Source organism: Sus scrofa, chromosome 13 (genome assembly GCF_000003025.6).
Source record: "Sus scrofa isolate TJ Tabasco breed Duroc chromosome 13, Sscrofa11.1, whole genome shotgun sequence".
NCBI classification, from domain to species: Eukaryota; Metazoa; Chordata; class Mammalia; order Artiodactyla; family Suidae; genus Sus; species Sus scrofa.
In genome coordinates this window covers 204,629,488-204,656,803 of record NC_010455.5, presented here as the reverse complement: position 1 = coordinate 204,656,803, position 27,316 = coordinate 204,629,488, and the positions used below count along the sequence as shown (strand labels likewise).

The 27,316-nt window shown below is 49.7% G+C and overlaps 1 protein-coding gene across 5 annotated transcripts in view; it reads right to left on the bottom strand.

The window, feature by feature from the left end:
- The window catches only part of BACE2 (beta-site APP-cleaving enzyme 2), a 119,476-nt gene that overhangs the window by 63,412 nt on the left and 28,748 nt on the right, over positions 1-27,316 (bottom strand). For all 5 annotated transcript variants that reach the window (XM_021071005.1, XM_021071006.1, XM_021071004.1 and 2 more), the window contains exons 2-5: positions 18,104-18,192; positions 6,447-6,663; positions 2,046-2,174; positions 363-497 (exon numbers count right to left, since the gene is read on the bottom strand). In XM_021071005.1, coding sequence (XP_020926664.1) covers positions 363-497; positions 2,046-2,174; positions 6,447-6,663; positions 18,104-18,192 — 570 coding nt within the window. The remainder of the gene's footprint in view (positions 1-362; positions 498-2,045; positions 2,175-6,446; positions 6,664-18,103; positions 18,193-27,316) is intronic.

Genomic DNA, 27,316 nt, shown 5'->3' with positions numbered 1-27,316 from the left:
CCTCGAGCCACGCACATCTTTAAAGCATCATGTTTCTTCCCATGAGAATTGTCTGCTGGGGGGGGGGGGGATTAGCCGTGGATGGATGATAAAGCCGATGATTTATTTTTGGTCTCATTTGACTTCTTTTTTAGTCCCCCTTTGTCCCCTTGCACTGACAAAACCCTGCTTACTTCATCCTCTGGGGGGGCGGGGCGTGATGGAGATAAAATGATCTACCAAACGGCTCTGTAACTTTCAATGTCGTGAGCCTTGATTTACCTTGCAATGTCATGCACCCTCTGATTTCCTATTCAGCCCCAGCCGCAAGCGGCCCAGGCCCCCAGAGACAAGTAGACAGCAAGAGATCACCACGGAAATACCTCTCTGCAGTCCAGATTAAGGCTCTGGCCTCCGATTTCCAATTTCAGAATTTCTATCTGATAGTACCACTCCTCCTTAATAGGGGTATACCAGATGTCTCCTTTGTACAAAGTTGGTTCAATTCCACCCAGGACCTGGGAAGGAAGAATGTATAGATATAAGAGAAGAAGATAAAGAGGCGTGTAACAAGTTTCACAGAGACGCATGCTCTCCTGAGGTGCAACTTCCTGGAGTCCGGACTTTCAATTTATTAGCATAGTATAAACAAAAACATATGTCTGCCTGAAAATTAAACAGAACATTTTGGAATCAAGTGTCCAAGTGTCCAAGAGGGTTCTGCCCTCGTCTAAGCGAGGTGCTCTGGTGGTTTGCCTTCTCTCACGGAAGTGCACCCCCCGCCCCAGCTTCCCAGTACTGGAATCCCTCCACCCTGCAAAGAAACACAAGAGCCAGCTTCAGAGACTGACAATAACTTCGGTCCTCAGAAGACAGAGCATGACTCCCTGCCCCACGCATTTGCATGGAAAGCAGATAACGCTTCTGTAATCAAAGCGTCATTTTGCAAAACTGTCTAAGCTGACCCCACAAATCCCAGGCTACCCTCTCCCCTGAAAGGTGATTAAAAAAAAAAAAGGTGTTGAGAGCAGGTGTATGGTTAGCAAATGGAGGTAAATGAGACTCAGAGTCAGCAGCACCCCCCCCTGGGGGCCCTTCTTGTATATTCTCCCCGTCATCTCCTGATTTAGATGTCTGGTGTAGGGTCCATCAAGGGGACACTTGGGCCGTGGCGTGTCCCCCGCGTTGATTCTGCTTCCCCCCTGTGTGTGTGTGTGTGCATGTGTGTGTATGTGCATGTATGTGTGCAACTATGTAAAAGTGTGTGCATGTGTATGTGTAACTGTATATAAGTGTGGTGCATGTGTGTACATATATGGGTGTAAGTGTAAGTTTGTAAAAGTGTGTGCATGTAATTGTGTATAAGTGAAGTGTATGCACGCGTGCAGATGCATGTATGTGTGTATGTGTGTAACTGTGTATACGTGTGCTCATGTGTGTATACATATGTGTGTAAAATGGTACCAAAGCGTGTGTCTATGTGTGTAACTGTGTAAGTGTGCGCATGTGTGTGTATCTGTATGTGTATATGTATATAACTGTATGTAAGTGTGTATATATGTGTGTGTGTATCTGTATGTGTGTATAACTGTATATACGTGTGTATACGTGTGTGTGTGTGTGTGTGTGTGTACGTGCGCATATGTGTGTGTTGAGGAAGAGAGAAAGGATGTACAGGGGTCCCGTCTTCCCACCAAGTTTATGAGACCACAGGCACCCCCTTTGCCTCCGCTGCACCTGCCATATCCCCCGCTTTGCTCACATGCCCCTCCCTCAGCCAACAAAAACCATTGCCTTTCAAAGGAACGTTTTTAAAAGCTTTAATGGAATTTTGGGCAAGCAATGAGACTCATCTTAGTAGGTGGCAAGATGATCAGGAAGGATAAAAATAACACCCAATTTTATCCATTTTTTGAAAAGGTTCCCAAAGAAGGATGATCAAAATTTTACAGTACCTACGGATGCCTACATGTCTAATATCTCTACCAGGGTCTTAATGAAAGAGAAAAAAAGCAGCCCCACTGGTTTGTGATGATGTCCCCCCTTTAAGACTAAAAGATACCCACAAGACTACCTCCGTTGGTACCAGTTCCAGCCACTGGCAATCCAGCCCCACACATCTGCATGGAGAACACGTTGGGAATTTTCGCTTGTGCCACGAGGGAGTCAAAGAAGGTCTCCAGAGAACTTGACGGCTGCAGGAGGGATGGGCAAAGAGGACAGCTGCTTCAGGACTCGTCGGTGGACAAGGAGTGGCCCCATTGCAGGTGCCAGGCATGCTCTACAACGTGGCATTTCTTCATGCTCCATATTTCTCATGGCTAAACAACAAACCAGCTTACGATTAAGTACAATAACTCAGACACCTCCAGCAGGACTTCCTACTACTTGGTATTTTTCCCTTTGGTACAGCTCTGTTGTAAAAATAAGACAGTATTTCCAGAAGCTACAGAGATGCTTGCCACATTTATCATCCTGACTGCCTTGTGAGGCAGGCGTGAGGTATGGAAGTGGGTTACTGAGGTAGGTGGTGGATTCTAATCTTAGACATCTCGGAGTAAGGACAGAACAGTGTCTCCCGGAGCTGCCTCTGTAGCTCCAGAAAGCTTCTATGCACCCCTTTCAGCCGTAGTGTCCATCACGCAAATGACAGGTGCCTGACCACAAGGACACATCACATCCACGATCCTGGACCCCGGACATGGCTCAGCTCTCAGTCCGCTGAACTCGCGACCAGGAGAGGAGCTAGGTCTTCTCAAGTGGAAAAGCTCGTTATTCCCCACGGCCCTGTTTCTGTAATTTGCTCTGTGTCTATGTTCCATGTAGCCACGCCTTCAGACAACGGCCTCATTTCTCCAGGATTGAAAGAGAGATGGTAGGAATTCTGGTTGTAGCTCAGAGGGTTAAGAACCCAACTAGCCTCCATGAGGACATGGGTTCGATCCCTGGCCTCGCTCAGTGGGTTAAGGATCCAACGTTGCTGTGAGCTGTGGTGTAGCTCGCAGATTTGGCTCGGATCCTGCTTTGCTGCGGCTGTGGTGGAGGCTGGCAGCTGCAGCTCTGATTCGACCCCTAGCCTGGGAACTTCCAAATGCCGCAGGTGTGGCCCTAAAAAGGAAAAAAGTGGGGAGATGACGGTATGTGAACAGGTCCTAGTTGAGGGTGGGCCATGGGTGCTGGTAACCAGGAAGGAGGGAATGGACTCAGGTTCAGGTTTTGGCTTTCACAGCTGGGGGAGATTAGAGCTGGTGACTCTGAGTTAGTTCTGGTTGACGCTATGGGCATGTTCTGAGCATCTATGGTTAATGTAAGGAAGGATTCTTTGTTATCTGTAAGACCTGAAACTCTAATTCTTGAGTAAGTGAGAGGTATGTTATCAAATGGACAGAAACCTTCCCGTTGGTTTAGTTCCTGTCTATCTGGCCTCCCACCGGCTTTTGTCTCAGTTCCTGGGGACTCCGGCAGAACTCGGCACAGTCCCTGCCGCCATCTCTGTCTAGACACTTTGGGTTTGGGTCAAGAATGGAACAAAGGCCCCCTCTTGAAATGGGCTGGGTCTGGGGGTGACCCAGTTTCCGCGCACCTTCTTGAGAGGCAGCCAAGTAAACAACACTTGGAATTGAATCCCAGCTCCACCACCCACCTTCTGAGCGTGTGACCTGTTCCTTTGTTTCCTTGTCTATAAAACGGGGACCACAGTAGCTGCCGGGAGCTCTTCAGGGGTTTAAACGGGTCGGTGCACCCGGGTGCTCGGAATGGCGCCCGGCACAAGGGACAGGATCTGTGACTATTTTGTTTTGTCCCAGTCACCAGTCATTCTTCAGCAGGACTTGGGATCTCTTTAGAGCTTTTTTTTTTTTCTTTCTTTTTAGGGCCACACCCATGGCGTATGGAGATTACCTGCTAGAGGACAGGACAGATGTTGCTTAGGGAAGAGCTGGCATCCTGATAGAGGGTTAAGCTGGCTTAGGTGGAAGGGAACCCTGGCACGGCCACCAGCTCCCCAAGTGATCTTGGACTTACCTACTGGTCTTTTCTTTTTTTGTCTTTTTAGGGTCACACCCGCGGCATATGGAGGTTCCCAGGCTAGGGGTCAAATCGGAGCTGTAGCCACTGGCCTCCATCACAGCCACAGCAACGCAGGATCTGAGCCTCATGCGACTACACCACAGCTCATGGCAATGCCAGATCCTTAACCCACTGAGCCAGGGGTCAAACCTGCATCCTCATGGATACCAGTCAGATTTGCTTCCATTGAGCCATGACAGGAACTCCCTCTTTAGAGGTTTAAAAGTACACAGTTGCCCAGGGCCCGCCCAAGGGAACATGATTCAGCAGGAATGCTGTTAGTCACAGTACAAGAGACCCCCCAGTGGTTCTGACGCACATCCTTGGGTGGGACGCTTCTAGGATCCACTGGGGGCCGCCGCACACTCTGAGCCCCACCGGCTGCTCCATCAACTCATTTCTGAACCAGCTTTGGGCCACGCACCGAGACGGCCCTGCCAGTCCTGTTTCTGGCCAGGCTCCACTTCCTACTCGACTTCCTAAGAAACCTGATATTGTCTCTTCAAAGGGAAGAATGTGAAGCCCATTGCTGGTGACCTTGGCATTTCATAGTTGTGGTGGGGGGCAGGGTCTGGACACCCCAAAGAACCCTGAGGCAGTCTATTCTCAAGCAGGTGTGACATATTATTAACTCCAGATAATTTAGCTTTACGCCCCCATCCTGCAAATAATCAGCATAAAATCAATCCTACGGCGTTCCCTTTCCTTTTTGTCTTTTTTAGGCTGCCCTGTGGCCTGTGGAATCCCTGGGCCAGGGATCAGATCCGAGCCACAGTCGTGGCCTACGCCGCAGCGGCAGCAACACTGGATCCTTGAACCCACTGTGCCAGGCCGGGGATTGAATCTGAGTCCTGGTGCTGCAGAGCCACTGCCCATCCCGTTGCGCCACAGCGGGAACTCCAAATGCTCGTTTTCCAAGTCACACGAAGATGAAATGTTTTGCCCAAGGATGACAGAGGATGCTGAGTCAGAAGAGGCTCCAGAAGCCGCCTCGGGTCCCCAGACAGAGTGGGAGGTGCAGCCGGGCTCTGTGCTGACCCTCGGTCCTCTCAGACCCTCTGTCCACACATCTCTTAAAATGGGAACCACGGGGTCCCATTTTGAGACCACCAGCTTGAGAAATGCCCCCGCCCACTGCCCCACCCGCCCCGCCCCGCATTACCCACCCTCCCCATAAACCTGAGCGGGAAGACACGTCCTTATAGAGAGACAACAGGCCTTGCTACACCCAAGAGTCTTTGTTCCACATTTAGCTGTGGCTCAAAGCCTAACCCCAACAAGAGAGTCCGGGCTGCGTTGCCCGGTTACAGGCCAGGAGGGGCCTGCACGACCTCTCAGGTAGACGCAGACCTGCCCTGGCATCCCGGAGTGGGGGCACACGGGTGCAGCATCCACCTGCCTCGGGCATCCGTTCCCTGGGAAACGCCCCAGCCCCTCCCTCTTTGCGCCCATGCGCATTACTTCCTCCGGGTGGACCAAGCACGGGCAAGCAGAAAGCGTCCGTCTGTCTTTCCCTGCCCGCGAGGGTGCTGATGCGACGTGGGCAGGGGTTGCACAGTCTCTCCCTGGGGCGTCGCTACTTCGAGCACGTGGTTATCCCCCAGGCGCACTTGAAGGCTTGCCTGCGCTCAGCTCCGGAGTGAGGGGAAGGGGGCGTGATGCTGTCTCTGCCTGGCGGGGTCCCCTCCCCCTGATGGGACCCCCCCCCCTGCTGAGGTTCCAGTATCCACTGGGGACTCTGTCTTTATATGAACCTATGAATTTAATAAATGTGTTTTCTCGTCATTGTACCTTAATAAAAACTCCTAAAGGAATACCACGAAGTGATTCAGATTCTCTTAACCTCTGGAAACTATGCAAGAAAAATAAACCAAAAAAAAAGACAAAAAATAATTCCTGGAGTTCCCCTTGTGGTTCAGCAGGTTAAGAATTCGACTAGTATCCAAGAGGATTCAGATTTGATTCGCTCAGTGGGTTAAGGAAGCTGCAGCATAAGGTGTAGATGTGGCTTGGATCTGGCATTGCTATGGCTGTGGTGCAGGCCAGTGGCTGCAGCTCCAATGTGCCCCATAGCCTGGGAACCTCCATAGGCAGCAGGTGCAGCCCTAAAAAGACCACCCCAAAAAAAAAAGAAAAGAATTCCATGAATGTCACCTTCATGACATGTTGTCTTCCTAACACTGACGGGAAGGGTCAAAGCATCTCACCATTTACCTTAACTTTTAAAATTTTAAAAATTCTTGGAGGTACAATTAATTGTATGAAACGGGTCTGTTCCAAACACGTGATTCTCCCTGACTGTCTCGGACAGGCTGGACCCACTTGTGGGCCCCTCCAGTAACTGGTTTCAGCATCTCGTCCCGTCAGTTGGTGTCCTTAGACCCGTGGATTCTTCTTACCTTGGCCAGGGTGGCATAAGCCAGTCCGAGGATCCCATTCCACTTAATCCCAGGCAAAAAGAAATTCTCCGACTCAAAGATGGTGGCAATGTTGACAAGAAAAGAGCTATTGAAGCCCTTGGGGATGGTGACAACGTCCTCCCCAACAAGGCCGGTCCAGCTCCCTTGCGTGTACTTCACGGTGACATCAAAGCCCTTGGGGCGGTAGGTGCTGGACCTGGAGAAAGAGAAGAGACATCGTGTCCTGTGTCCATCCTCAGGTCCCTGTTTTCACCGGATGGCCAGTCGTGGTGGCAGAGACCGCCGTCCTAAGCCCTGGTTGGCATAAGCAGGTCTTTGGGATGATCAGGGCATCTGCTCGCACGGCGGTGTTTCCCACAGGACACAATCTCTAACGTTTGGGTGATGGCTGTTTTGCTTAACTATATAGGCCTTGGACAGTACGACGCAGTGTGGACACCTGCCTGGCCCCCCGGCTCTGGGGAGGACCCTGCCCTGCTGCTCTGTGACATAGGCAGGGGCTGGCAGCCCAGAAGGTGCCACCAGCTTATGCCCACCGTGGCCTGGGGTTTGGATTCATAAAAAACCCAACATGACGAATAAAGATGGAGCCACAGCCCCTAACACCAGGGCTGCTGGCCTCAGGGTCTGCATGACCTTGCGAGGGCATGGGTTCCTTCTCAAGCCTGTCCCAGTGCCCCAGAGCTGACAATACTCATACACGAGGAAGGATGATGCTAATGACACGCTATGACGTAAATCACTGCGACCCATCGATAACCCCTCACACAGACAGCCCTAAGGGAAAGAGCTACTGCAACCGTAACATGAGCAAGACCAGACACCGGGCGGGCAGGGCAGGTGGAAGTCCTGCTCTCAGGATTTCAGAGACACACGGTAGGCAAACGCACCCCTAAAATTCTAGGCAGTGACAGAGCGGTAGGAGTTACCCAAGACGATGGCAGAGTAAGGGATGCCAGGTGACCTGGTGGTCACTGAGGCCTCTCTGAAAAATACCATTTGTGTGGGACCTGCATGAGGACAGGGGGAGGGACACCCTGGAGAGAGAAGAGCAGGTGTCAAGGCCCTGGGGTGTCCAATCCTATAAGGTCATTTTCACACCCATCTGAGCTTGAAGACTTGGCTGGAATAGAGGAAGGAACTCAAGGGACATCTCGGGACAAATATCTAGGCCTTGAAACCAAGCTCCCCATGGGACAAGGGTGGCATTTCTAAAAGAAACACCATTTCAGCAGACAGAACACTGTGAAGTGTCCCCGCCAGCCTACACTTTTTTTTTTTTTTTTTTTAAGCTTTTAAGGCTGTACCCATGGCATATGGAGGTTCCCAGGCTAGGGGTCAAATCCGAGCTGTAGCCACCAGCCAACGCCACAGCCACAGCAATGCAGGATCTGAGCCGTGTCTGCGACCTACACCACAGTTCAAGGCACCACTGGATCCCTGACCCACTGAGCAGGGCCAGGGATCGAACCTGCATCCTCCTGGATACTTGTTGGATTTATTTCTGCTGCACCCCAATGGGAACTCCTGCACTTTTTATTTTTTTAGGATTTTTTTTTCTTGGCCATGCCCGAAGCAAGTGGAAGTTCCTGGGCCAGGGATAGAACCTGCACCACAGCAGGGACCCACGCCACTGCAGTGACAGTGCCAAATCCTTAATGCATTGCACCACAAGGGAAATGCTGCCTGCAATTTTTAAATCTCTGAACATTAATACATGCTAATAAATTTTTGCTGTAGGGTTATATGAATTAACAAACAAACAAAAAAAGGAGTTCTCGTTGTGGTGCAGTGGAAACGAATCTGACTAGGAACCATGAGGTTGTGGGTTCGATCCCTGGCCTTGCTCAGTGGGTTAAGGATCTGATGTTGCCATGAGCTGTACTGTAGGTTGCAGACGTGGCTCGGATCTGGCATTGCTGTGGCTGTGGCGTAGGCTGCCGGGTACAGCTCGGATTGGACCCCTAGCCTGGGAATCTCCATAAGCTGCAGGTGCAGCCCTAAAAAGACAAAAAGACAAAAACAAAAAAAAGAGGATTATATGAATTGATGTGGTCTTACGTGGAGTCAGGGAGAAAGTTAAGTCAGAGATGATATATGACTTTTTCTTGGTACATCTCATCATCTTTAAAAATGGTAACAGTCTTTTTTTTTTTTTTTTCTTTTTAGGGCCGCACACACAGCATATGGAGGTTCCCAGGCTAGGGTTCAAATTGGAGCTATAGCCGCTGGCCCACACCACAGCCACAGCAATGTCAGATCCAAGCCGCGTCTGCAATCTACATCACAGCTCAGAGCAACGCCGGAACCTTAACCCACTGAGCGAGACCAGGGATTGAACCTGCGTCCTCATGGATGCTAGTCAGATTTGCTACTGCTGAGCCACGACGGGAACTCCTAAAAATGGTAAGAATCTTTATTTAATTCAGTAACTGTACTTTTGAGAATTTGATTCTAAGGGAACACCCATGATGCACACAGACCTTCATGAACAAAGACAGTCATTGTGTTTTATTTATAACAGCAAACAGCTGGAAACAACCTAAATGCCCAGTGAAAAGGAAATACTTTGCTAAATTACAGCACATTCATGTGATGGAATATTATATATCACCGAAAAAGCTGTTGGCTAAGACCTTTTCAATGAGATAAAAAAATTAAGGTAAAAGAAACATTTGCATATGTGGCAGAATCCTTTTCAAAATAATTTACGACACTCAGATATTGACAGTGGTGACTCTGGGGTGGTGGGGTTCCGTGGGGGAAACTCTCATTCTTATGGTCAGACCCACATTTTCTGTATATGTAATTTGTATAATCGGAAGGGAAAAGGGTATTTTTAAAATGCGTAGCAGACACATTTTGGAGAAATTTGATTTATCTAACTTCATAATGGGATGTGAAATATGAAGAATATTTAATTTTAATGCTTTCTGACGATTTTAGCTAACTTCACCATGATCTTAAAGAGAGAGCTACATAAGTGGACATTTTCTCTACATTTGCCTTCTCACAAGGGCAGACACAGACAGAAAAGTGAGTTGGGTGTTCCTGCTGTGGTGAAGTGGGTTAAGGATCCAACTGCAGCAGCTCAAGTCTATGTGGAGGTGCAGTTCAGTCTCAGGCCTAGTGCAGTGGGTTAAGGATCCTGTGTTGCTCCAGCTGTGGTGTAGGTTGCAGCTATAGCTTGGCTTCAATCCCTGGCCCAGGAACTTGTATATACTGCAGGTGTGGCCAGAAAAAAAAAAAAAAAAGGAGAGAGGGAAAGAAAGATGAAGATGGATGGCCCCAGGGCACACAGAGTGCCAAGAGACTCATCAGAAATGACACATACAAAGGGCATAGACAGGTCATTGAAATGCAGGCCCTCGAGGGTTGGTGTTCCAGTGCCACGCTTTAGTGCCAGCCTCAACTCACTTCTGCCTGGCGCACAGCAGAGCCTGTAAGCCATCTAGGTTGAAAAGCAATGAAAATACTGAATGGTCAGTCCCTTTGGACAACCTGGGATCACTCCTCAAGGTCAAAGCTGCACTGCTGCTAACAGATAAGGTCATGATTTTGAAAGGCTCAGAGAATATGATTTAGCACAGAGCTGGCACACTTCGTCTGCGAAGGGCCAGAAAAGAAATGCTTCAGCTTTTGTGGGTCCCGTGAGCTCTGGCACCACGCCTCCACTCTGCCAGTGAGGAAGCAGCCTCAGATGACAGAGAAACAAACGGGTGTGGCTGCATTCCAATAAAACTTTATTTGCAAACACAGGCAACGGGTTGGATGTAGCCTGGCAGGGCTAGTTGGCCAACACCTGATCTCGAAGGTTCTTACCCCCAGAAACATCCTATACTGTGATTCTCTTTGGAAACGCTGTTTTATGGTCACCCTGTCTCACCTGCAGAAAACTCATGAGAATCTGCTAATGTCACTGAGAAGAGCCTAAATCTGCCTGACCATCGATGCAGCATGCCCTCGGCAGGGGACCGTCCAGCCTGCTGGCTCCCTCTTGGGGGAACATTCTGCATATTTTGGTACCATCTGCAGAGAGATGAGAGGCAGCTGGCATTACACTGCCTGGGGTCAAACAGGATTTCAGCCACGTTGGAGCCAGGTGTGACCCTTGGCCAAGTTACCTAATCTCAAATGCCTCCGTTTCCTCTGCTCACAAGGGGGGACAAGAGAGCACCGGACGTCTATACGGGTCATACTAAGGACTGAAGAGCGAAGGCCATAAGCCACTTAGAACAAAACCCTGGAACTCAGCTGGTACCCACCAAAAATAGCTGCCATTATTATAATTATTTAATTGCTTGTGTGACCTTTGTTCACTGATGAACTACTACTGGAAAATGGAAGCATTAATCTTCTAGAAAATATTCCTCTAGAGTGACTTTTCTTGAATATCCCCAAGGGTTTCGTTCTGGAGTCCCACAGCCTCCACGAAAAGGAGACATATCGGCTAAGACTTGGTTAAAAGGGTCGAGGAAGGGGAGGAACCTTCTAGATTTCTAAAAGATAGACTTTTTTGGGGGGGGGGCACACCCGAGGCATATGGAAGTTCCCAGGCTAAGGGTTCATCGAATTGGAGCTGCAGCTGCCGGCCTACACCACAGCAACGTGGGATCCAAGGTGTGTTTGCAGCCTATACCACAGCTCACGGCAATGCCGGATCCTTAACCCACTGAGCGAGGCCAGGGACCAAGCCCACGTCCTCATGGATCCTAGTTGGGTTTGTCACCATTGAGTCCCAACGGGAGCTCCAAGATGGAGTTCTTCAGTGTTCTGGACCAGAGCTGCCCAAGAGAGCTTCGGCAAAGACAGAAATACCCTCTAGCTAGGCTTCTAAGACAGTAGCCACTGGGGGCAAGGGCGCCCCTGAAGTGTGATTGCAGGTCTTCCTCAACACGCAGTGGGGTTCCTTCCTGATCAACGCATTGCACACTGAAAATATCATTGCATCAAAATGCATTTAATACACCTAACCTATCAAACAACACAGCTTAGCTCAGCCTACCTTCAATGTGCTCAGAACATTGCATTAGCAGACAGCCGGGCCAGACCATCTAACACCAAGCCTGTCTTAGAACAAAAGGTTGAATATACCCTGTGATTTATTGAATACTGGAAGTGAAAAACAGAATGGCTGTCCGGGTCCAGCACAATTATGAGCGGATCAGTTGCTCACCTTCCTGACCACGTGGCTGACGGGGAGCTGCGGCTGCCGCTGTGCAGACTAAGAGAGAGGATGGGCCCGAAAAACGCTGGCTCAGGAGAAGATCAAAATTCAGACTCGAAGCACAGTTTCTACAGAACGTGTATTGCTTTTGCATCATCATCAAGTTGAAAAATCCCAAGTCAAACCATCCTAAGCCAGGGACCGTCTGGATTGTCTGACTAAAGGACTGAACCTTCATTTAGCATTATTATTATTTTTTTTCTTTTTCTAGTGGCATAGGGAAGGTCCCAGGCGAGCAGTCGAATTGGAGCAGCAGCTGATGGCCTATGTCACAGCCACAGCAACACAGGATCAGAGCCATATCTGTGACCTACGCTACAGCTCGAGGCAACGCCGGATCCTTAACCCACTAAGCAAGGTCAGGAATCGGACCCACAACCTCATGGAGCCGGAGTCGGGTTCTTAACCTGCTGAGCCACAATGGGAACTCCTGATTAATTTACATTTAAATAGCCACCTGTGGCTACTCTCTATCCTTGGAGAGGCGCAGTTCTAGATGACGTGAGAAAGAAGGAATTCTTAGCCCCTGTTCCCTGGGTTCCTTGAACTAAACCTTATAGAGCAAAAACCCTAGAGATGAATCGTTAAAGGCTATTAAGGTATAGTTTCCAGCACTAGACTTTTTTAAAAAGTGTACTTGTCCATCCCAACTCTTGGCATTAAAATCCTTTGGCTCTTGATAGCTTCGCACATTAATTAACGATACCAAGAGCAAAGCCCGAACTGGCTGCTTCTTTGCAGTGTCTACTATGGGTGCACAGAAACAGCCATCCATCACGGATGTGGGTAGCCAGGAAAAAGTCCACTCACAGCAATAAAATCCCTTTGAACCAAATGCAGGAGACATTCTGCCTCTGATGAGAGCATTCAGGGAATATGCAGGATTGAAAAATGAAATCAATAGAACTGAGGAGAAAAGAAAACACAGAACATTTTATTATTTTAGGGAGACCTTCTGTGGTTTTCAAAGAACATATGGGGAGAAGGTGGGAGGGCAGAATTCAAAAGGGTGGGGTCCTGGGGCGGGTGGGCTCTGGTTCTCCTAAGCCTGGCATCTAGGGAATGCTGAGTCTCCTCAAACAGGCTGCCCAAGGCGTCTCCCAGGCTCTGCTGCACCTTCTCAGCTTGGGGTCTGTCTCCGGGGATAGTCGGCCTGGTGACCAGGTGACCAGCTACCCTTCTTACTCTTCTAGGGTCTGGACATGACCAGATCGGAGCAGATGGGGCCACTGACAGCCCAGGAGCTTCTGCCCAACCTGGAGGGGCATGGGCACCCTCAACAATGGCAAACGCTTCTGGGCTCCAACACGGCAAGACCCCTCCTCGACAGGCAGGCAGCGGGCAGGCCCGAGAAATAATCTCCATCGTCAGGGGGAGTTCCCGTCTTGGCTCAGTGGAGATGAATCTGACGAGCATCCAGGAGGACGCAGGTTCCATCCCTGGCCTCGCTCAGGGGGTTAAGGATCTGGCGTCGCTGTGAGCTGTGGTGGAGGTCGAAGGCGCAGCTCGGATGCTGTGTTGCTGTGGCTGTGGTGTAGGCTGGTGGCTACAGCTCTGATTTGATCGCTAGCCTGGGAACCTCCATAGGCCACGGGTGCCACCCTAAAAAGACAAAAAAAAAAAAAGACGTAATTACATCATCAGGCAAAAATATCTGTTCTTCGCACATGGAGAGATGGGGTGTTGGGTTCCAAGGATTCAGTTCAGCCTCGTTAAGGACACTCATTACTGGGAAGTTTGATAATGTATCAACTCTACGTAGAAGCATCGATTGAGGCAAAGAAATAGCGCCAGTGTCACAGCTCCTCTGTGGGCTTCACCCCAGATGGGGGATAGGAGGAGGAGACATTTTAATGAAAATAGACTTAATTTCCTGAATAGGTGAATATAAGGTCAGGGCGTGAATATATTGAAATTCTCGTCAAGCCAAATGGCTGGAGGTGATTGCACTGGCTAAACAAGAAGTACACCTTAAAAAACCAAACCAAACCAAACAGGACTGTCTTTTTGCTACACAGTCATTCATTGGACTGTTCGCCACCAGGAAAAGAGGGCTTCTGGTGTGACAAAGCTACACCGATGACTAATGGCAGCCTGACATCTCATTCCATAAATGAAAGCGGTCTTGTCAGAGAAACCCCAAGTCAAATCTCCAATTACTGAGACGTGTTTCAGGAAGCATTAAACCTGAATATCCAGAGACTGGGGGACGTGAATCAGAGGCTGGCAAACCCAACCAGAAACCTTATTATAACTAAGAGAGATCAGAGGGACAAGCAGATGCAGAAACATCACAAGGCAGGGAGCTACAGCTCAGAAAAGAAAGCTTTGTCAAGCATTGAGGAAGAAAGTAGAACATTCTGTGGACTTCCATCAGCTCCAAGGGTGGGGGGTGTCTCTTAGGCCAAATCTGCAGTAAGCGGGCAGCAGTAGACAAATTCATCATGCATTATTTAAATTATGTTCATAGCTTCTATCTTGACAATGATAAGTCTGGGTTGACTTAAGCCTATGAGAAGCATGGAGGAAAAAAAAAAAAAAAAAAACAGGAGAGAAGAGGAAGATAGGTTAGTATTAACCTAAGCAGAGATTTAACTTGCAAAGCACATGTGTGAGTAGAAATGCAGTTGATGGAGCAGAACTTGCTTCAGACTCAGAAATGTGATGGGTCATGTCTGATTGCGCTAAGAAGAAATATGACAGCCCTGTTAAAGAAGAGAACTCCCAGAGTTCCCGTCGTGGCTCAGTGGTTAACAAATCCAACTAGGAACCATGAGGATGCGGGTTCGATCCCTGGCCTTGCTCAGTGGGTTAAGGATCCGGCATTGCGGTGAGCTGTGGTGTAGGTCACAGATGTGGCTCAGAGCCCACGTTGCTGTGGCTGTGGCGTAGGCCAGCTGCTACAGCTCCGATTGGACTCCTAACCTGGGAACCTCCATATGCCAAGGGTGCGGCCCTAGAAAAAGACAAAAAAAAAAAAAGAGAGAGAGCTCCTTAAAAGAAAGGCAGCACCAGAGCTAGGGGCCCCAAATGGGTCACGGTGCACAGAGACGAAGTAAATTTCAGCAAAAATTCAGTCAATTTGCAAATGAGGAAGGCAGGTCGAAGCTGGAGTGATGGATGTGCCAATGGGGTGAAACTGACAACGCAGGGGAGTCTGGGGCTTCCCCCACGTGTTGCCAGGTTCTGTTATTTCTCTTTTTATTCACTCCTAAGGGAGAAAGAGGTGAGAACCTGGAGTGCTCAGGACGCTGGGAGGGAGCCCCAAATGCTCCTGCGGGGTTACCAGGAGGGGAGGCATAGCCCTCGGGTGCTGTGGGTGTTCCCAGACGTCTTCACATCAAGTCAGGTGCACAGAAGCCAGAGAAGCTCAGCCTTTGAGGATGAAAGGCAGGAACCAGCTGAACCCAACCCTGGCTGGCAGGAACGTTAGAAGAACATGTCTCATTTCAGGCTGTAAGGGGACCACGGTCCACCCCAGCAATGGCCAACGTCGAAGACGCCTGAGTAAGACACCCAGTCATCTAGAAGCAGTTAAATATCACACACACATTAAATGGCACCTTATCCCGCGCCTGTAATGTTGACTATTATTTTCCCTGGGGTGTTTCCCTAACTGCACCTACAGGGCAAAGCCGTGACTGGGTTTAAAGTACTCTCTGACCCGTATGGAACCCCGGCTGTGCCCTTGATCTCCTGGGAAGGACATACCCCGCCACAGTGTTAGATTTGCACATTTAAGTCTATAAAGGGGCTACGTGCACCCCCCAAACGGTGGCTTTCCCGTGTTGTACTGCAGTTTTCTTGTATTGTAACAAGTGTCTTTTTTAAAAAGAGAGAGAGAGAGCTTTGGACAGACTTGCTGCAGAGAAGGAAAACTGCTGAAGACATAACTTCGGTCTAAGTGTGTCCATTCTGTCCACAGCAGGCAGAATACCCGGCAGGCTTGGGGGAAACGGGGCAACGCATAAGCTACAAAGAGGCTCAGAGTGAAAACACACAGGGCTGCGATTGCCTTGCTAAACATTCTTTATGTAGTTGAATGGATGCTGTATTTTTTAGGAATGTAACTACCATGAAAATTGAGGAAAGTGATACTTTGGAGCCGGGGGCCGGGGCGGGGGGGATTTTACCAAGACTCTTCCCTAGGCTGGAAAATCCACATCACCAAACCAAGCTGCTCTGGGGGTGTCGGAGTCTAACTGAATCCGACTTATCGGTCTGCGCTGGGTGCTCCACAGTGGGCATGACGCTCACAGCTTTCCACATCTCCCAGCGTCACACGCTTCCTCCCCAGACCAGAGTGTTGACACACTGAGGTGTGGGCCACCTTCCTAAAAATCCTCTCCTTTTATCCGCCCCCTCCCCAACCTTATTGCATCAGAGCATTTAGAATTACACATGTGGCTAAGTTCTATTTCCTTTACATTTCAGGTCAGGGCATTACAAAATGCTCGTTATAAAAACAGGGTGCCGGGGCTGAAGTTTGGAGATTTCTTGGCCTAAAGGCTTGAACTTGAGCCAGTTTTTTGGCTCCTCGACCTCCTGTGCTACATGAATAAAAATGAGAAGTTTTGGAGTTTCTGCCATGGTGCAGTGCCTTAAAAATCCCATTGCAGCAGCTCAGGTTGCTATGGAGGTATGGGTTCGATTCCTGGTCTGGTGGAGTGGGTTCGAGTTGTAGGTTGCGGCTGCAGCTTAGGTTCAGTTCTTGGCCTGGGGAATGTCCATATGCTGCAGTGCAGCCATAACAATAAAAATAAAATTTTTTTAAAAAGAGAGATAGAGAGGTTTGGACGGACTTGGAAGTTCTGTTCCATGATGACGTGGTGGAGGGAAGGCAGCTGTTTGGGGCAGAGGGTTCGGACAAGCCATGATTTGAGCAGGAAAGGGCAAAGGGCAGCCAGTGCATCATAAGCCAGCCTCCTTCCCTGTCTGCACACCCCTCGCCCCACTTCCCAGGAACCCGAGGTTACACAACAACTTGAGAACACACACTAGTCTTCAGAAAGCAATCCCTGGCCAGGAGTTTCACTGCACATTTCAACAGGCAGCCTGGAGCCCTGTCTCAGGTCCACAGGCTTTGTGCTCACAACACACCCTTCCCACTGAGTCATGGGTTTCTCTCACCAGAAACACCTCTGCACACAAGCGCGTTCAGGTGAGAGTCACACCTCGACTGACGCCACTGGGGCAATGCAACGGTGGCTTTTCCGAGCAAGCCAGCCCAGACGGCTGCCCAGAAGAGCCTCACTGGCACCCAGGCTCCCCTCCTTGCTCAAGCCCACCTCCGCTTTAGGACTCGAGGGCTCAACAGACATCAAAGGGCCACGTGCTCCCTGCGACTCGGGTATAGCTACACAACTCCTTTCTGACTTGAGTTTTCATAAAGTGGACCTCATGAGAACACACCAAGGCTGCTAGGTGAGTCCTCCTGTGGATGCATCTGGAATAAAGGCCACCTATGGACACCGCACACAAATATACACAGCAGCATGTGCATGTACACACAGATGCCTACATGAACACAAACATACACATATATACACACGACCCCACACATGTACACAGACATCTATACTACGCGAATCTACATAAATATACACACCACCATATGCATGTACACAGATACCTACATGTCACAAACATACACTAACATACACACAACCTTAAGCACAGACATACAGACATCTACACACACACAAGTACAAACACATATATACAAATATACAGATATCTGCATATACACACAAACACGTACATATGCAAATATCTACACGTACTTATCTCCCTTAAAGTGAAACCGGTATATATACACGATGGAATACCACTCCGCCATAAAAAAGAACAAAACAATGCCATTTGCAGCAACAGGGATGGAACTAGAGACTCTCATCCTGAGTGAAGTCAGCCAGAAAGAGAAAGACCAATACCATATGATATCACTTATATCTGGAATCTAATATACGGCGCAAAGGAACAAAAGAAAATCATGGACTTGGAGAAGAGACTTGTGGTTGCCAAAGGGGAAGGTGAGGAAGTGGGAGGGACTAGGAGCTTGGGGTTAATAGATGCAGACTCTTGCCTTTAGAATGAATTAGCAATGAGATCCTGCTGTGTAGCCCTGGGAACTATGTCAGGGCACTTATGATAGAGCAGGATAATGTGCAAAAACAGAATGCATGCATGTATGTGTAACTGGGTCACCATGCTGTATAGTAGGAAAAAAATTGTATTGGGGAAATAACAATTACAAAAATAATAATAATAACCAAAAAACCCCAAATGTAAATATTAAAAAAAAAAAAATGAAACCGCCTTTGCTGGTGTGTCCTCCCAGTGGATTTTCAGGCGTGTCTGCGGTGTCCCCAAACCCAGCCAGGCCTGGACGAATCCCCCCATCACTCACCTCTCCGCGTCAAAGTAAGAGTCGATGTAGGGATGCGGGGCACCGGCCACGGCGAAGTTGCTGCTTCCAGTGTCAACGAGTATCTGCAGCTTTTATTTTGGAGGGAAAAACACACAATCATTAGGTTATGGCATAAAGCAACACTCTCACACACTTCTTTTAAAAATTAAGTACAAAGAACAACCTATTATTTGAAAACAAACAAAACCTTTCTATTCATTAGCAATTGTTTATCTTTTATAAAACAGAACCCTGAACCCAGTCCATTATGAAGCCTAACACAGGGAGGGGAGATCAGTTTTGCCTCAGATACACACAAAAACCTTAAAGAAAGGTAAATTCAGCGAAATAACTGGGATTTCCTTTTTCAGCCCTTGGTACTTGGGGACAAGGCTTTCTCACCCTGGGCTGTTGGCGGAGGCTGGTCCCTTGCCTGGGGCGGCCTCCTCCAGCCCTTCCAATCTCCCTTAGAAATTCTCATTCAATGCCCCTCCCCCATAGAATGCCTCCCCAGCCCCCTCCTGGCAGGTGGTATTCCCTCATCTCCACGGCACAGCACCTGGGAACCCCTGTCTCAGGTGTCATTATTATTATTAGTCTTGATGAGTTAGAATTTCCATACAATAAAAATACAAGCTCTTTCTTGGATTTGCCACTGGTGCATTTTGACAGAGTGTTCTCCCAAACCAAGACAGAGAAGTTCCTATTATTCCCAGAAGGTCTCCTTCTGTCCCTTTCTGGTCAATGCCTCCTATTTCTTAGAGGCAACCACTTCCTGACTTCTGTCACCACGAATTGGGTTCTCGGGTTCCTGGATGTTATATAAATGGAATCGTGTGGGGTTGTTTTTTGGGGGTGGTGGTGAGAGTGGAGGGTCTGGCTCCTTCTGCTCCACAGGTTTTGGGGGGCTTCTCACACTGAATAAAGAGACGACAAACGCCACGTTGTGCATCCTCGCTTTAGGAAATGAATTCTCCGCCCTTAGTTTCCATTTATGAACACGCAGTTGCTGGAAAAATTGCAGGGCCTCCCTCCCTTACAGGGATGTTTAGATTGATTTTGGACAGAGTGCAATTAAAACACATATGTTACCCATGAAGTTCCCGTCATGGCACAGCGGAAACAAATCTGACTAGGAACCATGAGGTTGCGGGTTCGATCCCTGGCCTCCCTCAGTGGGTTAAGGATCTGGCGTTGCTGCAAGCTGTGGTGTAGGTCACAGATGCAGCTCAGATCTGGTGTTGCTGTGGCTGTGGCTAAGGCCGGCCACTGCAGCTCCGACTCCACCCTTATCCCAGGAATCTCCATATGCCGAGGTGCGGCCCTTAAAAAAGCAAAAAAAGAAAAAAATATATATGTTATCCATTTTCTATTCAAATATTAGATGTTCAACAGCCCAAGGTCCCCAAGTCACAACTCGGATTTGATTTGACCTGAATTTCTCATAAATGTGCAGTGGGTACCAAGCAGAAGCTGCATGATCTTGTATGTTACTGGAGGGAAACTGGAGATGCAGGGGAATCCTTACAGGTACCATCCTCCAGGTGGCCACAGGGAAGAGAGGGTGGGCGGCTGTCTGCAGGCAGTGGGGCTGGGCCAGATGGTCCCCTTTCTTTCTGCTCCTAAATATTCCAATTTCCGGTGGGCAGTCATATCAGAATCTCTGCCTGTCTTTTTAAAAAATCTCTGTAACTTCAGTTCTTTTAAGAGATGGGTTCATCCCACTTACATCCAAGTGTACACATTTTTCTTAGTCCTATCACTTCCTGTCACCGTTTGTTTTATTTTTCTATTTTTTTGGCTTCTTAGGGCTGCACCTGCGGCACACGGAAGCTCCCAGGAAAGGGGTCAAACAGGAGCTGTAGTTGCAGCCTACGCCACAGCCACAGCAACGCCAGATCCGAGCCTCATCTGCGATCTACATCACAGTTCACAGCAACACTGGATCCTTAACCCACTGAGCGAGGCCGGGGATCGAACCCTTGTCCTCATGGATGCTGGTGGGACTCGTTGCTGCTGAGCCATGACAGCAGCTCCTGGCACGCCGGCACGTTTTGTTGTAATCCTGCCCTTTAGGATTTTTACGGAGGCCGCCCTCTGGAGGGATGATGGATTAGTCACCTGGCCAGGTGACCGGTTCAACCTCACCCCGCCCCACCCCTCCCTGGAAAGGAAGCTGAAAGGACCCACGCTAGTCTCAGAGGGGTTCCCCATTCTTGGGGCTTTTCCCCAAAACCTTGGACACAACTCAGGTGTGTTTGAAAGGCACTTGTGAATATAACAAAAGACACCGTTGTCACTCTTATCACAGAGGAACTTCCAGGAGCCCTGTTCCCGGAACAGGGACAAAGACCAAAGACGTATTTCTTTGTATAAATATGTACTTCTTCAAACAAGTCACCCTATCACTTACAGCCGGAAACAGGTCAGGTTCCAGGACCCCACCCGTACAAGGAATGAAGTTCAGGTCCTGACAGTCCGAGCTGACCTGATAAGGCCCGGAACTCCCAGGGCCTTCCGTCCTTAGCCCTGCCTCCTCGTCCTGGATGGAAAAGATGCCTAAAGGCAGGAAGAGCCTTTCGAGGTGCTGGGGTGAACGGAGCGGTGAAGAGGAGAGGGCAAGACACAACCCAATTCCTTCCGGATGTGTCCATGTAACAAATGCACAACCTGAAAGTCGACAGCGCAGTTTTATTTGGGGTGAAATTAGGACGGAAGCCCAGGAGATGGCATCTCAGGGAGCCCCGAGATGCCAGGGGGGAGCTAGGACACAGGAGTTTTTGCAACAAAGGGAAGGTCATAGGAACAAAAGATTTACAGGTAACTGGATTTACAGACAAAGATTTCCAGAAAGCCCGTTTCTCCGGGAAGAGGAGAAGGTTTGGGCTTCCTGGACTCACTCCTTTGATGCGACCTCGGTTGGGGGCCAGTTGCCTGTGTGTCTTTCCTGAGTTCCCTCAGGGCTCCCTGGCCCCTTGTTGGGAGTGGCTGTTCTCAGAGGTGACCGTGACACCTTTTGTTTTGTCCACTTAACTCCAGCCCAGGAGGCAGGATTTCAGATAGTTTTGACACACTGCCCCAAAGAGGAAAGGGGACGATCCAGATGGAAGTCAGAAAGGGGAGCGGGGAGGGGCCTGCTGTTAGGCACACATTTTATTTTATTTTATTTATTTTTTGTCTTTTTCCCTTTTCTAGGGCCGCTCCCGCGGCATATGGAGGTTCCCAGGCTAGGGTTGAATCAGAGCTGTAGCCGCCGGCCACAGCCACAGCCACAGCCACAGCAACGTCAGATCCAAGCTGAATCTGTGACCTACACCACAGCTCGTGGCAACACCGGATCCTTAACCCACTGAGCAAGGCCAGGGATCGAACCCGCAACCTCATGGTTCCTAGTCAGATTCGTTAACCACTGCGCCACAGCAGGAACTCCCAGGCACACATCTTATAGACGTTTGCTGCTGGTCTCATGCAGGTGACTGCTAGTCACAGACATCAAGCATCATTGATGGATTTTAGTGTTTTTTTTCTAGATAGGCGGCGATGCAAGAATTGGGCTCATGAAATCTAAAAATATCTAACTCTCTGAAGACCTGCTCGTCCAGTTTTTCCGGCGCACAGAGAGCCTCGCTCCTGGTCTCCGCCCTGAGCTCTGCTCTGGGGGTGCTGCCGGTCGGCAGGTGCGCTGGCTCCCGTTTTACTCCACGGAGAGGCCGATGGCGAGCGCCCAACTTCAGTTCATAAAGAGGCAAATCAGGGACTGTCGGGCTTTACGAGAAGAGTATGTGGCTGTCAGACAGGGGGACATCTGTTTCCCCTTCCCCACCCGCAACTGCACAACATGAGCAATGCTTTTTCTCGGGCATCAAAAGTCACAAATAACAAGAGCTGTGGATCCTGCACCAGGCCAGCCTTCCTCTCCAGGCCCCCAGCAGTCATGAAAACGGGCTATTTTCATAAGCTTTTCCTAGGTCTCCCTGGCCAGCAGGCACCCAACAGCCCAGGAGGACGTGATGGGTGTGGAAAGGTCAGGCCGCCTGGTAGCCTGGGTTCCCAGGCTGGTATGCCACGTCCACACCCAACACTCCTGCACGACCAAACACAGGACTACTGTCCTGGGCACAATGGCCCCGGTGACGGCGGACTCTCTCTGCAGACATTTCATTCGGCTTCCCTGGGTGTGGAATTCCACCCACAGCCTCTGCATCACATCAGAACCACGACCTCGATTGGTTATGCACCCCCGACCTCACTTCTGCCATGAGGCACAGGGCCCCCCTTGCAGAGGCAGGCGACACAAAACAGAGAAAGTCACACCAAAACACAGCCTGCCCTATCTTACACAGGCTACTTCTAATTGCCCAGGTATTTGGCGCAACTATACGCCGAGCTATTTTAGCAAGAGCCAGGTTTCAAGAAAACTCAGTTTGGGAGTTCCCGTTGTGTCTCAGCAGTAATGAACCCAGGTAGTATCCAAGGGGATGCAGGTTCGATCCCTGGCTTCACTCAGTGGGTTAAGGATCCAGCATTGCCGTGAGCTGCGGTGTAGGTCAAAGATGCGGCTTGGATCTGGTGTTGCTGTGGCTGTGGTGTAGGCCGGCAGCTGCAGCTCCAATTCGACTCCTAGCCTGGGACCTTTCATATGCTGCAGGTATGGCTCTAAAAAGCAAAAAGAAAAGAGAAAATTCAATTTGGAGTCCCTGCTCAGCCATGCTGGTCACCACACCTCGGCTGTTCCTAGAGTATAGGATTTGAGGCGTGAGATCACCCCATAAAGGAGGCAGCACAAAGTCAGGCAAGGAATGAATTTCCAGGAAGATGTGAATGCTCTAAATTGGGCTTCAAGTCATGTTTCTGAGCCACCAACACCTTTTTCTGTGTGATGATCTGGAAACAGCTATGTCTCAGGTTGACATCTTGCCAGGGTTTTGACTTTCCTTTTGCAAGTCCCACCCTCAACCACAAAGGAGGAAAAAAAAAAAAAAAAAAGACAGTAACTTGCACTATGAATTTTATAGGATGGATGCTGAAACTGCTGATGCCAAGTCTCAGCCTGTAGGTTACGTTTCTTCTGGACGCCTCACACGCTCACTCCACACACAGAAGGGCACCTGCTGTGTCCTTCATCTGGGAATTTCCAGTATCATTTCCTGCCCCCTTGGGTTCAGCTCCAGGGACACGGGACAGAGCACGTTGTTCAGCCCCATAAAGGGATGCTCAAAATACACACCTTATCTCACATTCGGGAAATGCTTTGCGCTTTCAAAGCACAACTGAAAATGACTCAGAAGCGTGTAAGAAACAACATGCCCACTTTACAAGAAATGCAGAAAGGCCGCCAAGTGGCGGAAGGTCCCACATCCTTCCCTAATCAGCCTCCTGGATTTAAATGGTTCCTAAAAGCACGATGAGATTTTATTATTTTAATTAATGTATTATTATTATTATTTTTTGCTGTGCCTACTGCATGTGGAAATTTCCAGGTCGGAGGTCGAACCCACACCGTAGCTGTAACTAGATCAGTGACAACACCCGATCCTTAACCCATGGAGCCACTCGGGAACTCCAAGCTGAGCTTTTAAAGCTGCTTGGATATAGGGTATATCCAAGGATACAGTAACAATGATAAACATCTGTCTGCATAAGAGCGAGCATCCTGCATTCTCAAGGTCACTGGCTTGTCGCTGCTCCAATGTTTTGCCAACATTAGGGTGTCAGGGGCCCTTTGATGGAAGAAGCAGGTCCCCAGTGTGCATCATGTTCACACTGGAGCCCGTCTTCTCCAGAAAACATGCCCTGCACAGGGCGCCCCATGACAACGCGGTCCGCGTGTGGTTCCACCATCCTTCATCCGTCCAGCACCTTGGACAGTGGTCGGGGCAGCACGGCTACTCAATCAATGAACAGTTATTGAAACAGCGGAAAATTCAGAGAACGAGAGAATGTCCCTAAACGGAAATTAAATAGGAGCGATGCACATTCCAGGCAAACAGAATGTGTTTATTCACTCACAAGAGCAACCTGCATGGCACACCAACCAATTATACACCAAATGTGGAGACTGAGGGCAAAAGTCTCGGACCACCTCTTCCAGAAACAAGAGAGTGAACGTGGGAAAGTCCTATTTTCCTGCCAGTGAAAGCTTTCTCCTTAGGAAGATGTTTTTGACAAGAGTCCCCAATTCCAGCAAGTCTCGCTCAAACTTGCAGAATGAGAGTTTATAAAATAATCATGACATGAGGGCAGCCCTTATGCCCACGTCACTGCTGGGCGGGAGCCAGACAGGGTGGGATGGTGAATGGTTATCTCTCCATGTCAGGAGGGCAGTCCTGTCTGCGTGTCACCATGGCCCCTCACTTTGCTGAGCAGTGACAGAGTACCCAGAGGGTGGTCCACCGCTCGGGAGCCCAGGAAGGGGGTGACTGACCCCGCTCCAGGGGCCTTTGTAAGGTGAGTAGTAAAGGCTAGCATTGATCACACATGCCCCTTTCAGCAGGAGGTGGGGAGACGGAGGTGAGCCACAGTGGCCACTGACACAAACTCTGGGATACCCCAACGAACCACTGGCCCAGAGCAGGTTCGGCAGCAATTTGAAGCTTACGGGTTCTTCGGGAAGATTCCTTGGGAACGTTTTGGGGACAGCGAGGGCTTTCTCGCGTGTCTTGCTCTGCCGAGACCAAGATTACTTGTTTTTAAAACAGCGCATCTTGTGGGGTTTTATTTCCCTCCTCTCGCTTTGGCACAACCAGAAGCTCCCTCTCGCGCTTTCTGCCAGGTTAAGGGCAAACCACACCCAGTGCTTTCCTGGAGACCCAGGCTGTCCCACATCCTCCAAGAGGACTTTCGGCTGCAGCCCCGATTCCCGCCTCTTCCCCGCCAGCAGCAGTGTCCTGATTTTTGGCTCCCTCGGTTGTCTGAGGCCTTTTACTGGCCTCTCATTTCTCCTAGGTTCCCGTTTTTCTACCGCGGAGCTTGTAAGTTGCTTGGGGGCAAAGCCATTTTCCTCCCCTCTTTAGGACCAGCTCCGGGATGACTGCCCACCTCTAAGAGGGATTCACGAGTCACCTGGAGAAGAAATACACCGACGCTCCACCCAGGAGTGGAAAGCTGATAACAAAGGCTGACCTGCCAAGAAGCGGGCAAGGGGGCACCGGGCCAACCCCCTGTGCGCAGCCTCTATTAGGCTTTTCTAGCATCAGCTAGGGTGGCTCGCGGAACGTCCCAGCTGCAACAGCAAATACTCACACACTCCTCAGTGTGGAGCATGGGCTTCCATGCATTCTTTGCTATGGCCATTGATGAACGTTTGTGGCTTAAGGGCTCCAGGGAGTAACATGCCCACAGGCTTGGTTTACTCTAGGGAGTGTATCTGCGACCAGACAGACATAAATTCCTAACCCCTGTGGCTCAGTTTACGGGAAGAAAAGGGCAAAGAAACAATGAGACTTAAGCGACACGTCCACCCCTAAGGCCGTATTGGACAAGGACTGATATGGGTAATCGAACAGGCCAATGGCAGAAAACCACATCTTTCTGGACCCCAGGTTGGTGCCCATCTTTAAGGGCTAAAAACCCCTATAAGACAATAGAGAGGGGGGCTCTTCTCCCCCCTCCAGCAGCCCTGCGAGCTATTTGCTTTCCTGTAATAAAGACTTTGCTAGCTTGCTGCCTGTATTCGCGAAGTTCTTTCTTTGGCTGCGTGAACAAGAACCCAGATCCCGGTAACATCTTTCTGGCATCACTTTCTCTTAAATATTCAAAGCTAACCAAAGGTAGCAGCGAGGGGGTCTTGGGAGTCATTGGTGCCCTCCATGTGCCCCACACTCACTCCAGCTGCAGGGGTTCTTTCAGCGTCCAGGGCAGGCCTAAAGTGCCAGGGAGGGAACTCTCGCTCCTGGGAGCAGCCCCGAACCCCGGCAGCTGATGGGTGAAGCCTTCTATTTCGGAGATGCTCAGATGGACGGCCCCGGCCTCTGAGAGGGATGGAGTAGGGTAGCCACAGAGGCGGTTGTAGAAGTCCCAGCAGGGGACCTTAGATAGAGAGGGAAGCCAAAGGGACTTTGGGAGACCACCGTTAATACCTTACTAATGGCTCAAGAAAGCCGTCAGAACGAAGCAGCCTTGTTTAACTATAAAACCACAAATGCCTCAGGTCCTTGAGTAAAAGATAAAATGAGTCCTGCGTTCAAGTTCAGCAAGACAATGACCCTTAGGACCAAGGACAGGAATTGAAGGGAAAGAGGACATCCCACAGTGGGAGACCCTCATTACAGGGAAGCCTGAGAGTCACATTTTTTGGCACCTGTTACCATCCTTCTCCTGGTTTTTTTTTTTTTTTTTTTTTTGGTCTTATTATTATTATTTTTTTTTTTTGTCTTTTTGCCTTTTCTTTGGCCGCCCCCGTGGCATATGGGAGGTTCTCAGGCTAGGGGTCGAATCGGAGCTGTAGCTGCCAGCCTATGCCAGAGCCACAGCAACGTGGGATCTGAGCCGAGTCTGCAACCTACACCACAGCTCACGGCAACGCCGGATTGTTAACCCACTGAGCAAGGCCAGGGATCGAACCCGCAACCTCATGGTTCCTAGTCGGATTCGTTAACCACTGCGCCACGATGGAACTCCCCTTCTGCTGATTTGAATAAGCACCACGACAGTCCTAGTTTGACCTCATAGGGTCAAATACTCCCTTGCCTGACACGAAGGAGGAGCTCGTGATGTAAGAATGAGGAAGAGGTGGTCTCCCTGCTCCCCACTTTCCTTGGATGATGAAACTGTAGCCCGCCGAATCCTCAGAGCAGAGTCTCCTTGCCTGCCCGCTTGTACCTCTCGCAGCATCCTGTCTTAATAAGTCTGTCTGCCTATCACTCTGCCTCTCACTGAATTCCTTCTGCACTGAGACACAAAGGACCTGAACTTCAGTAAGTCCAGACACCAGGCGAGGGATTTTAATTAAAAAACTGTGGGTTCAAGTCCCAGCCCGTTGGTAGTTGAGTCATCAGTGTTGTCAGTTTCGGCTCTGGGTGTGCGGGCCGCAGGACTGCCCCGTGTTAGCCTTTTCCTCTTTCCTACCACGCTGCCCTGCCCCCACCAGTGTCCGGGGTAGAGAGAAACCAAGGAAAGCTGACTCACACAAGCCTCGTGTGCCCCAGAGACCAAACATCCACTGGAGCAGCTCCCACGCCACTGACGCGCTGCCCGTGGAAACCTACAGCCAGT